General features: G+C 41.0%; 1 protein-coding gene across 1 annotated transcript; it reads left to right on the forward strand.

Moving 5' to 3' along the window:
* The first annotated feature begins 1,379 nt into the window (after positions 1-1,379).
* Positions 1,380-12,286, forward strand: LOC115589099 (perforin-1-like). Its single transcript, XM_030429811.1, has 10 exons — positions 1,380-1,448; positions 6,290-6,578; positions 6,686-6,765; positions 7,310-7,355; positions 9,868-10,010; positions 10,100-10,238; positions 10,343-10,423; positions 10,678-11,174; positions 11,273-11,366; positions 11,664-12,286. The coding sequence occupies exons 2-10, from the start codon at positions 6,309-6,311 to the stop codon at positions 11,877-11,879; spliced, it is 1,566 nt and encodes a 521-aa protein (XP_030285671.1). The 5' UTR covers positions 1,380-1,448; positions 6,290-6,308; the 3' UTR covers positions 11,880-12,286.
* The last annotated feature ends 901 nt before the right edge of the window (positions 12,287-13,187 follow it).

A 13,187-nucleotide genomic window follows, 5' to 3' on the forward strand; every position in this document is an offset into this window, starting at 1 on the left:
AACACACAAAATTATGTTGTCAAGTCCACAAAAGTAAAAGCAAGGGGCAAAGGTGAGCTCAAGAACAAGTTGAACCAGATAAGGCAGAGAAAAGACCAGGAAGAGAAATTCTGATTTAATACTCTTTGGCACGGCCATCATTCATGTACGCACCTGAACAGGTTTAGACTGAACACCATAATGATTCACTGCATATTGAGGAAGTAAATAAACCTACAAGACCTGAGTGAATTGTTGTCTAATTATTCCCAAACACCAACAGAATAGAGAAATAAAGAGACTACACCCAAACTGCAGGGCCCCTCCCTGGTCTGATGGAAATTTTCCCGCAGATGTAGATTGTCATCACGGATTAGTAACGACTTTAACAGCATCTTAATCCATTTAACCACACTTACACTACAGCACAGCAAGCTAGAAACACCAGTCATGCTTTAATAGGAACCAATGCTGTAGCAATGGCCCAATTGGAGCACCACTCTGCCCCGACACACCTATGTGCACCTCCCAAACGAAATTGTTACAGGACACCTTAATTATACAATTCCATTTCATCCAGTTATCTTCCTTCTCTACCTACTACAATTGTCTTTTTTAACTGAATTAAAGTAATGAGTAAATACACCTTTAAAAATTGTAGCAGTGGACTGAGCAGGGTCTTCTCATGCTTCTCACAATACACTACAAGCAGGGTCATTTTAAGTTACATGACCCCTTGGAATTTTTTTACCATTTAAGTTCCTTGAAGGCAGACAATGAACATTGTGCAAAATAGTAGAGCCTGACCGACTTGACTCCACAGTTCGCAAGAGCTGATCGCCGCCACTTGTGATTTGTAACACACTATCTGCTACTAGGGGATGGAGACTGATGTCCAGTTAACAAGGGAGGTGCTTATTAGTAATTTTGCTATCAAGGGGGACGGCATCCCCCCTTAAATAGCCTACTGGTTTTAATTAGACTTAATGTTATGCATAATTAGGTTGTGGCCTCTCTGAGTGTGTACAGTCGCACGCATACTTTTTCTATAATATGGTCCCATGGTGATCCACTGAAGGGGTCTGACTTCACCTTTCTATTTGCTCTATTTGTCCCCCATTCAGGTCTGGCAATATAAAATTTGACATAAAACACATTACTAGTGTTTTTTATGAATAAAAAATCAAAGAGGCTCCAGCAACAGTTCATTTCATGTTCCAGTAATTTCCCCCAAGCTAAACTAATTAACCTCATTAACCTGAATCAAAGGGAGGGCCGTTCCATGTTCCTTTAGAACTGCCCTTCTCTCATCTTATTTGCTGCCTCTGCCACCTAACCTCCTATAAGATAAAAGACTTCAGGCTTCATTTTTCATTTATCGCTGAACAAGGAACAAAGGGTCTTTCTCTCGCTGATTCTGATGTTGATGACTGGAAGCAGAGCAGCATCTTTCTCTGCATTTCAAACAGGTAGAAAACTCTTTTCTAATTTAACTGGACGAAAGAATCAACAGTCTTTAATGGATTGGACAAACAATTAATATTAAATTACTTAGAAAAGATGCTACACTGCTATGAATCTGTACCACAATTCAAATTAAAATGCATTAACAGAAATACTTTTTCATTTTCAGACTCTAGCTGCATCTATTCATTTTCTTCCCCAAGACTGCTCATTTTGTAACTTTATTTAAATGATAAAGAAAAGGACATTTAAGATTTAACATTTCTTCACGACTGCTCATCTTGTCACAGGACTAAAAAGAAAACTAGGAGGAAACTGCTTATTCGATTTCATGCCCGCCACCCGCAAAAATTGTTCCAAAATTCAATTTGACTTTGTATCCCAAAGGGTGCAGGAGAGTGGCGTCAGATGCTTCTCTTCATCTTCAGCCCCCAGTCTGATCAACCGTGCTACGCATCTAATACATTAGTGGTTCTCAGTTATTTTTTGTCTTGCCCCCCCTAGAGGACAGAATTCTTTTCACGCCCCCAAATTTAAATACTATTGAGAACCTGATAATATGTATTTATTTATCTGTATAAACCTCAGTATGAGTTGCAGCATTCTGTATGCAGTCACCTGATTATCAAAATGGTTTTACGCTGTCTTGCCAGAGTTTTTAGGCTTAAAACACAAACAGGTCTTTCCTCATTTCCGACTGTATTCACGGTAAACCCAAGGTCTACGTAGGCATCGTCATATTTCCTGCTGCATAGTTCCCGACCGAGGGATTAACAGAAGAGCTTGTGTTTCTCTCTTTTTGGAGATTTGTGTGCTGGTGTCAACACGGAGTGTTCTATTTTGAAAAGTAACCGCACGTTATATTGTTATTTCGGCACTTGACTTCCTGTCTGCTCGGTGCAAAATTCCGCTGAATCGCTGCGTCGTACTCCGGCATCGCCAGATACAGAAGTCCTGCGTATCTGTTCACCGGACTGCCGGAGCTGGACGAAGCAGACACGCAGCGCAGCGGACCTGGTGGTAGTTAAAGCATAGACTAAAGTGAAAGTGAAACCTATCAGCTCCGCTGGCATGATGGAGACGTAATGCAGCGGAAACATATCCAGTGGAAATAGACTTTCGCGTCCTGCCCTGCCTCTCCGCGCCCCACCATTTGAGAACCACTGCGTTAAGTCAAACAAGCTATGGTTCGTGTTTGCTTGGTCACATCAGTCACACATTTTTTTTCCAGTGCGCAATTGTTCTAACATTGACGGTAATCATGAAGCCGCTCTAAAGAGCTGCTGGCAGTGACTGTGGGTCAGACTGCAGTCTCATAGTCAGACACATGAAACACACGGTACGTTTACAGTCATTGTTCCCGGCAATAAACTGAAGGTATCAGTGCTGGACCGACGCCTCCATATTGGATGTGGCAGCTCAGCCCAGTGAACTTAATACAAGTCAAGGGAGTGAACTTTATAAAGCTCCTTCTACAAAGTGCTATAAGTTAATGTCTCTCATTTACACATTCACACACTTACGGATGTGACATCTGTGGGAATATAAAGAAACCCACGTCGTTTTTATAAATATAGTGATTTTTTATATGAGTATTAATAATTACAATCATGGAGACAACAAAGTTTGCAATTCAAGATAAGAAACTAAAGCAGCAGTGAGCTGCTCTCTTTTCTTTTAGCAGTGAAGCGATGTACTCCATGACAAACATTATAACCAGTGTTGGTCACGTTACTTTTAAATAATAATTAGTTATAGTTAATAGTTACTTCTCCCAAAAAGTAATTGAGTTAGTAACGGAATAACTCCAATATAAAGGTAATTAGTTACCAGGAAAAGTAACTCTTGCGTTACTTTCTTTTCTTCCCTTTTTGAGCTAGGCATTGATTTTAATGTACTCTGCATCTATGTATTTAGAAAATGTCTTTCTGCATGGCGGACTGGCACCTGCTCTCCCTGGTATTTAGCCAATGAAGGAGTCTGGGTCAGCTGTTGATAACGGGAGCATGTTCTCAACAACATACCTGCCTATCATTGCATTCAGTTCAGTCTGTGTCACAAGTTTTAGTGAAGCTGGAGAAGAAACATCCAGCTTTAGCTGCTCGGACGTAGGGTTGCCAACTCCCTGAAAAATAAATAAGGGACAACACCCCCCCCCCCCCCCCCCCCCCCCCCCGGACGGCTTGGTTTGGGCCCTGTTTGTATGTGAAACGATTTCCAAATAATTTGACTCGAATGTGAATTTAGTTTGATGCATGTTTTTGAGTGATACGAACACATAGAAAAAAATATTTTTCAACAATTAATTTTTTTGTGCTAAATAAAAGATATTTTTAACAGAAATCTGTCCTGCTTAACTTGACAGAATAAAATATTTATTTAACAGAACTGTGCTGCTTAACTGAAAACAGTATAAAATAACAGAAAACAATAGAAAGTTGTTACATTCTTACTGATATATAGTTCATGTGTAGTACATCAACTGCCTGTGCAGTACAAATTATGCACATCACATATCTATGGACTGTTTGAACTGACATGTGTAAGGTTGTATGTATGTATAGTATAGTGTGTATTCTTTATCTATTATTCATCTATGTATTACTTTTATGTATTATTTATCTATTTTATGTATTCATCTATCAATTGTATGTGTTTATTACACTAAACATTTTTTTGGCCACAAAATTCTGACATTTATTGGACTTAAAAAACATTCTTATTTATCTACATACCATATCTGCCTCTGGTGTTGCCTGGTGGACAACAAACCAGTCAAGGGTCCACCTGGTTGTCCCTCACGTGTAGACCACTAGATGCATGCTGTTTCACGTCAAACAGTTCACCATGGGCTACAGAAAAAGTGCGCCAGCAGACATTATCTACACTTTTACCAGCCACGTTTTCTTTTTCTCATTCGAGTCTGTATTTTTGCAGCCTTTTCTTTTTTTATCGGGGGATTAACGTTACTGCTCATGGTGGAAGGCGTACCGTCTGCAGTGTCCTGTGAACCTGTGTCGTTGTGAGCCATGCTGGATTGTTTTGCCAGTTGCCTCAGTCTCTTGTCTTCCGGTATCTTCTTGCAAGCGACAGTACCTCGACCAATAAGAAGAGCCGGATTGTGCATTGTTATTCTCGTGTGTGAGTGTGCTGTCGGCTCATTGGTCACAGCGCAGGAGAGGGCTGGCAGTAAGATTACCGTATATTTTCATATAAAACGCCCTGTCATTCATTGATTCCATTGACATTTTAAAGACCATTTTGATTCTCACGGAAATACGGGACAAAGTGCGTCCCTTTTAAGCTCATTACGGGACGCGCAACTTTGTTTCTAAATACGGGACGATTCCGTTTTTTAAGGGACGGTTGGCAACCCTACTCGGACGGCTCCGTGTCCTTCTGTGTTAGCGGAGCTCACGTAGCCACACCTGCTATCATCATCAACAGTGTCAACAAAGGAGTCTTTGGCCACTAAGTGTTGTAGAGGCGCGTGCAGTTGAGAGATGCTTCATTAGATTAGAGTTGCTTAAAACGGACGTGGACAAAGGAGGTTAAGTAGTGTCTGTACTTCCACTTGGAAAACGTTAACTTTCCCTCCGGACTCGCCATTCCTGCAGCTCACCTCTGCTAGTTTGTGTGTGCGAGGCTGTGTGGTTTGTGTGTAAACCGAACACAGCCTCTGATTGGCTTACGAACTCTCACTCTACCTTAGAGAGCCAATCATCACCTCTGCGGTTGTCCCGCCCCTCCCTCCTGCATCACCAGAGAAAAATAAAGCAGCCCTGCTGCTCCGGTGGCTGAGAGCCGAGTCGGTTGACCGCAGCTTCAATGAGAAACTTCAATTTGTAACGCGCCACATTTTATAGTCGGTAACGGTAACGGCGTTGTAAAGATGGGAAAAGTAATTCATTAGATTACTCCTTTACTGAAAAAATAACGCCGTTAGTAACGCCGTTATACTTAAACGCCGTTACTCCCAACACTGATTAACACATGACAATGTATACAATAACATTTAATGGTAATTTTCTTTTTTTCTCATAGTTAGCAAAGACCAAAAAACAACATTTTCCCCTCTCTGCCTGTGACACTCAGCCCCAAGCCTACTGATGGGTTCTGCAGATATTTGATGTGCTCGGGAGTGTTTACAGCAGAACACACATAATAAAATACACTGGTCGTTCATTGATATGGAGGAATATCTCCTCGGGAAACAGCTTGTTTTTAATAATTACATCTGTGGCACAAGATGCCGCAATAAGATACCAAGGCTTTGGCAGGCATACGTACATATATGCACAATTAACATTTAAAGGACTGAAAATATTTTTTTCGTAAAATAATCTCCATTCAAAGATATCAAATATAGTTTATAATGTAAGTAAATTCCCTCCAAGTTCCAGTCAGCAGTCAGCATTATAGAACATAAAAGCTTGACAGTGGAGGTCTCTTCGACTGATCAGTGCTGCAGGGTGACAAACCAGAGTGAAGGCACCTAAGTGAGGGTAAATTCCACTTTTAATTAGTTAAAAAGTTCTGTTTAAGCTCTCCTCTCGTCAGTGAACAACTTCGGAGTGGAGCAGATGTGACTGCAGCTGTTTATTAGTCCAGAAGTTCCCTTATTTCATCCTAATTGTTGCTGTCTTCACCTACAGTACAGTTTAATAGTAACAAAAATGTATCCATGACTTCCAGCGAATCATAATCCAGAATCATCGCTGTCCATGGTCAAGAAACAAGAAATTATAATTTTTTAAGTAGTTTAGAGTCTTTTTAAAACTAACACGGTATTCATTTATGAAACTTTTATCTACTCTTTTTATCTTTTATATCTTTATCTTTCAAGTGTCTCTTCGACTCCAGCCATGACCTCCTTATCAGCCCCACCCCTCCTCTACCTGAGTCTCCTCCTCTTTCTGTCGTACCCCTCCACTGTTCTCTCCTGTCAAATCGGAAACCTCAGCCAGTGCGAGTCTGCTGAATTTGTACCGGGCCACAACCTGGTGGGGGAGGGCTTTGACGTGGTCACCCTGCAGCGTAAGGGCGCCTACCTGGTTGACGTGAGGACTTACCTCACCAAAGGCGGCACCTGTACTCTCTGCTCCAACCCTCTTCAAGGCGACACCCTGCAGAAAGTAATAAACAATAAAAATGAAAAAATTAAATTCTGCAGCAACAGTTGTTTATACATAAATAATATATATTAATGTTAATCATGGTGTTCTCACCTTTCATTTTTCAGCTGCCGGTCTCTGCAGTGGACTGGCGTGTGTTTAGTCGATGCAGTGCTGACCTCTACAGCAGTACACACACCTCTGTAAGGTATGATATGAAACAGCATAATTCATTCAAGGCCTCAACACAGGCCAATAAATATGTGTTAATAAAGCACAAGTCTTCACTAAAAACAGGAGAACTCAGCATTCTCCAAAGCCACAACATTTGATTATCTTTTTCAGTCAGTTTCTCTGCAAAAAATCTGGCATTAGATGAAGTTTAAAAGTTTTGTAGCCATTAACTGTGCAAAAACATCGGCTGTCCTTACAAAATGAAAGACACGTAGTGCATCTTTTGAATCTGTGTCAGAGTGAAGGTAAACAACAGCAGCAATATGAGGATGATGATAATGTGTTCGGCATCTTCATATCAAAGGTTCAAAATCTGAGAAACATAAACTTTTACCGTGTGAGCGCCAAGCATCAATGTTATAAACACAGAGTCCATCCTCTGTATGCTCAGAACACGGTCCGTGCATCGAGTGCAACAGCTTGTTAAAATGATGTCACTCCTATTTTGACAAAACAAAAATTCTTTGATATGAAAGAATTTAAGTCATATTTTTTTTTCCTGCAATTTGTGTCCACAGCTCATTGATTGAAAAGCACAGCTCCCAGGACAGTAAAGACTGGAAGGTAGGAAACTCTCAATCTTTCGTTAAAATTTGTCTTAGTAATAAATTTTGTAGAGCTGTGTACTTAAATTTTCCAAAATGTTTCCAACAATGCGAGTTTACTCAAGCTTACGGTGTGTTTCACCAGGTGCCCTGTCATTATTTTGGGGACAGGGAAGTCGGCAACAAGACTGAATTCAACGGGAATAAAACTTTAAAACATTACCCAATCTGTGAACATTTCTGACTCAGTCATATCAGATAGATTTTCATAAGCAAAGCTGATTGTTTAATGGTGTGTTAATTACCAGCAAAGTGTCTTTGAACGCAGGGGCACTTGTGTTTAACCACCTTACTCTTGCTTTGTTATTCTGCCACAAACACCCAGATTATTAATTTACTACATTACTACATTACACTAGTCAGACACAGCACACAAGGAGAATGTGTCTGTGTTTCAATACGGGTAAATTGTATTTGGTACTCACCAGAGACTCCAGTTCTCTCTCTTCTTTTTACCCTTTACTCTCTGAAATGTTACACTAATAAAGCTCCTCCTCAAACATATGTTTTGTTTTGACAGAGAGCTTCCTGGGGTCCGTTTCACAAAGCAGGTTTAGTGAAAACTCTGAGTCTGTTAACCCTGAAATGAGGGAAACTCTGAGTTTTCCGTTTCACAAAGGGAGGTAACTCAAACCAGAGAAAGAGGGGTAACTCTAGCCTGTTTCACAGAGAGAGGTAACTTAAGCTCTCGGTCAGTTACCATGGTAACATACTCCCTGAACCTAACCTGGTCGGGACCAGGTTTTTCTAAACAAACCTCGAGTTTCTCTCTGTCTCCGCCCTCTTTCAGCCACACACGGTATTTGATTTCCTCATTCATTCAAGTAGCAGGCGAGTTTTGGCGTAGTATAGTTCTCATTGATCATTGCAAAAATCAGTCAGTAGGCCTACATTCAAAGTTATATTAGGTGGCGACTATTTTCACTGCCATGGCATGTCCTTTTGATAATGATCCCGTGGATGAAGGTGCAGCATTACTGCGCAGAGAATTAAATATTCGTCGGGAGATGATTATCAGACGTGCATAGATGTTCTTGCATTTCCAGACAATTATCTTTTTGAGCGGTACCGTTTCACTTCACAGTCCATCATTTACATACACAACCTGATCCGTCCTTACATTTCCAACATTACCAACCGAAGTCATGCTCTCACATCCCAGCAGATATTGTGTGTTGCGCTGCGTTTTTTTGCAAATGGGAGTTTTTTTTATACAACTTCGGAGATGCAGAGCATTTGAGCAAGGCAACTGTATGCAGAGCGGTCAGAAAAGTGTGCCTCGACCTGAAACGGCTACTACCCATCTTTATAATTTTCAGCTCCTTTGCCTCCGTTAGAGGTGGCGGTGCTGGGCCACCACCCGTCTGTGTTAGTTTAAATAGGCTTAATTATTTAACAGAACATGATATAGATGAGAAGACATTTATGTGTGTGAAAACAGCATTATGTTGGGAATAAAACAACTGTACAGTCAAACAGCCACTTAATATTTACTTTACAACGTAAAACATGATCAAAATGAGGTACCCCATGAGATTATGCCGAGGTCTAATGTTTTTATGTTTCATCTTAAGCTGCAGCCAAGTGCGCTTCTCAGCCGGGGTTGCACCTAAATTAAATAAATTAATAGGCTACCACTCAAGCAGTTTCCCCCTGTAATATTATTGTGATTGCAAAGGACTACATTTAAAATTACGCATTGACCCGAGCGCCAATGTTCTCCCACGCCGTCTCCTTCTCTTTTGCTGCTGCAGCGGTGTTACACTTCCTTCTAAAAACGTGCTCAAACTCACCGTATGAGCGCGTTAATATTTCCAATTCCAGTGGGGTGAAAAACGTAGCCCTCCTCTTCCCCGTTGCCATGGTGACTCGTCGAATCAGGGCTCCATTGATGCTGTCTTTTGATACTTGTGGTGCACGTGCTTAACTCCAGGTTAAACTACTCCGAGTTGATCAAACTAACTCAAATCAGCTGTTCTGGAACCGAAAACTCAGAGTTTCCTATCTCAGAGTAGATCAACTCAGAGTTCAGGGTTAGACTCAGAGTTTGTTGAACCTGCTTTGTGAAACGGACCCCTGGTAATGTTAACTACATATTGTACTTTTAAAACGTAAAAAATGCAAACGGCCCTTTAAGGACCTGTTGTTTGGTTTGTCCATTCTGGGCAACTGTAGAAACATGGGTGACTCCAGAGATAGGGATCCACTGCTTCTGTAGATAATTAAGGCTCAGTTTAAGGTAAAAAAAACTAAACAACAACAACAACAACAACAACAACAAACAAACAAACAAACAAAAACACAGCGATTCATAGTTTAAGGTCATTGTACATGAATTAAAACAAAAAATTAAGAATGTTATAATCCATTTCTGCCCCTTAAACCTACAACAATGGACCTTTAATACACCTTTTTTTGTTATTCTGGGTGAACTCCAAGCAGCTCATGAGCTTTTACCTTTTATTTGTCAGGTTGGTATAAATGTGGATAAGTTTGTGTCTGCCGGCCTGGATGTGGGAGGAACTCGCTCCTCTGCATATAAGTTTGCGTCAGAAAGAACCAGAGAGGACCACTACTCCTTCAGCACTCACAGGGTGACCTGCAGCCATTATCGGTCAGTTGTTAAGGTTTCTCCACTCTTACCGCAGAAGTTTGAGGTAATTTGATTTAAGGCAATTAACAAATCTGTCTCTTTGTGTCTAGTTACCGGGTGTCCAGCAAACCGCCACTCAGCTCTGAGTTCAGAAAGGATTTGGACAGACTGCCGAGTCAATACGATTCCTCCAGCAGGGATCAGTACAGGGAGCTGATACAGACCTATGGCACACACTACATCCGCCAGGTTAATGCACACACACACACACACACACACACACACACAGTTTTAATTTCTTATTTTACAAGTAAAAAAACACCTGTTGTTCACAACATTGTTCTTCATTTCAGGTTTACCTTGGAGGGCGACTCAGACGAGTCACAGCTGCACGAACCTGTTTGTCCACACTGAATGGACTCTCCTCCAGTGAGGTACATTTGACACATCCTGGACAGCGTACACAACACAAGCACACGTTGTTACATTATTAATGTTCTTTTCAAACCCCCATGATATAATATTGTTTAATTGAAGGCAGCAGCATATGATTGTCATCATTTTGACACTCATCACAACATTCAGTGGTCCCTCACACTCTGTATCCTGTCTCTCCACTCATTACAGTTTCAAACATGTCTGTGGATACATAACGTAGCTTTTTTTTATTTCCCGTCCTGTCCTCTAGGTCCACTCCTGTTTATCTCTAGGTATCTCTATTGGCCTTGGGAAGTTGCCATTATCTGCTAACCGACAGCGTTGCAAGAAAGTCCAACAGAACCATGACTTCTCCACCTCGTTTAGCTCTAGTCTCCACCAACATTACACTGAGGTGGCAGGAGGCAGTGGTTGGTTGGGGGAGTTTTCTCTCACTCATAACGACTCTCTGGGCTACAGGAATTGGCTGAAAAGTCTTAAGGACCACCCAGATATTGTTTCGTACTCCCTTAGGCCAATGTATGAGCTGGTGCGCACTGAGACACAGAAAGAAGGGATGAAGGCTGCCATAGAGCAGTACTTAAGAGACAACGCAGAGAAGAAATCCCCCAGCCAACCATATTGTGGTTGGAATAATCCTAACGTGGCCCCCAACTGTTGTCCTAAACAGACCTGGAGGGGAAACCTGGTAGTGACGATCATCAGAGCCTGGAGACTGAAAGGAGATCGAATAGGCAAGACTGAGGGGTGAGTAGAGCGAGGTCAGGAATTGAGAGCTTAAGCTGATATATCAAACTACAACATTAATTCACAAGTTGCTTTTCATTGTATTCTTTTATTCACAGCTATGCCAAGATGTGGTACGGCTCCGCCTATCACAGGACTCGCTGGAGACGGTCAAACACCCCCTGGTGGAATGCTCGTTATAATCTGGGCAATGTCAGTAAATCTCACAGATCGTCTTAAATTAACTTTAATTCCATTATTATTATGTGTAACAATAGCTGATAAAGTAACTGAGTTGCAGACAACAAATTCCATCACCTTTGCTTTTTTTAAATGGAATAGGTCCCAACCACTCATAGAGTTTGTTCTTAAAGTACCTAAAACATTTTCATAAAGACTATATTAACGTATCTGAAAAATGTACAATATTATATCTGTGTCTAAAACTGTGTCATGTGCTCAGCTCATTGTATAAACATATGTTTTCTTCTTTTTTTTTTCTTTATGAAGGTGATCACAAACTTGGGTTTGAAGATTGAGGTTTGGGACTGGGACAGGAGGCATGATGACCAACTGGGATCATGTACCAAGTACCTGAGCCAGGGGACACACAGATTCACCTGTCCAACCCAGGGAGGCAGAGGTGGCTTTGAGGTCAAGTATACTCTCACCTGTGACCGTCGCCTCGTTGGTAACAAGTGCCAGCATTATAGACCATCTCCATAGTGAGAAACACACTGCTGGGTGTGATACCAGATGTATTGTCTACATTGTTTTAAGTTGTCACTGTCAGCTTTTTAAAATAGACATTTGCTTTCAATATGTGTTGCAGTGGGGTTGAAATCAAAGGTATATTCACATTATGACACTGTTTAAAAACAGCATGAAATTGAAAAAAGTCTCTTTTTGCTTTCGATTCAGTGTTTTTCTATTGTCAAACCTGTTTTTAATAAGACAATTTAAAGTCATTAAATAAACAATCCACTTTTGAAATGTGCAGGACAGGGTTACGCTTTGTTTTACATTTGGTTTATGTCTTTGTGGTTGTTGGTAATCATTTAGAGTTCAAATTTCCAGTTACATTTTCATCATGTAATTTTCGTGTTCCTTAAATAAATCCTCTGAAACCATGAGTTGTGTCATCATGTAAAGCACAAATGTCAGAGCTAAAGGTGGGGGCGGAATTTATAATTAAAGCATGTGTCAAAATTCTAAAGTTATACGAAACATCCTCACCTTTCTCAGCAACATTCAGACACCAGGTAGGTAGGGGCATTTTGTTCTGTTTTGTCAGGCAGTTGTTCCAAATCTGAGTGAGTAGAAATATTTTTTTCTGACTTTTCTTTTAATAGCCTCACTAGCAGCTCTGTGAGGCTGTTCAAGACCAAATGCCAATATCCGACTCTTGGAATTGAGGCCGCAGTTCGTCAGACCGCCGCTTGAGGCTGGCTCCAAAAATCAAGCCAGTCCCCATAAGAGCCTGTGTGAAAATGTTTACAGTCTGGTACAAACATCAGTTTCTATCTCTATAGCTTATTTATCCTTTCATGAGAACTGCACAGGGATGAATCTTTAGATATACTCAGTAGTTTAAATTATATTAAGGCTTAATATCATGCAGAATTAGGGGTGTGGCCTCTTTGAGTGTGTACAGTCAGTGTTCTAGACACAGTAGCTTTGAGCTACATGCTTACATTAACGTGGTGATATTTCGGGGATATAATGTTTGTTATGTTCTGCATCTTAGTTTCACATGTTAGCATTCAAATATTTGCTAATTATCACTGAACACTAAGTACAGCTGAGGCTAATGAGAATATCATTTTGGTCAGCCACTGTATCATCTCTAGTTAGAGGGCCAAGCCCGAGGGGCCAAGGGGCCGAGGGAACGCGTCTGCTTGTCCTTTCCTAGGACCAGCGGTGCTGGGGACCCTATTGTAATTGTAAAGATTTTTTTTCTCCCACTAAAAGTGGTGCTGCAGGCTAAACTGTGCAAAGGAGGGTGGTGCAATTTGGAGGGTTGGTCGAGACACC

The sequence above is a fragment of the Sparus aurata genome, chromosome 1, assembly GCF_900880675.1.
Source record: "Sparus aurata chromosome 1, fSpaAur1.1, whole genome shotgun sequence".
Taxonomy (NCBI): domain Eukaryota; kingdom Metazoa; phylum Chordata; class Actinopteri; order Spariformes; family Sparidae; genus Sparus; species Sparus aurata.

Excerpts from the sequence above, each read along its gene's own strand:
- LOC115589099 (XM_030429811.1), top strand. The coding sequence starts at position 6,309 with ATGACCTCCTTATCAGCCCCACCCCTCCTCTACCTGAGTCTCCTCCTC. Across the intron at positions 6,766-7,309 it reads AGTACACACACCTCTGTAAG|CTCATTGATTGAAAAGCACA; the intron begins GTATGATATGAA and ends TTGTGTCCACAG. Across the intron at positions 11,175-11,272 it reads CGAATAGGCAAGACTGAGGG|CTATGCCAAGATGTGGTACG; the intron begins GTGAGTAGAGCG and ends TTTTATTCACAG.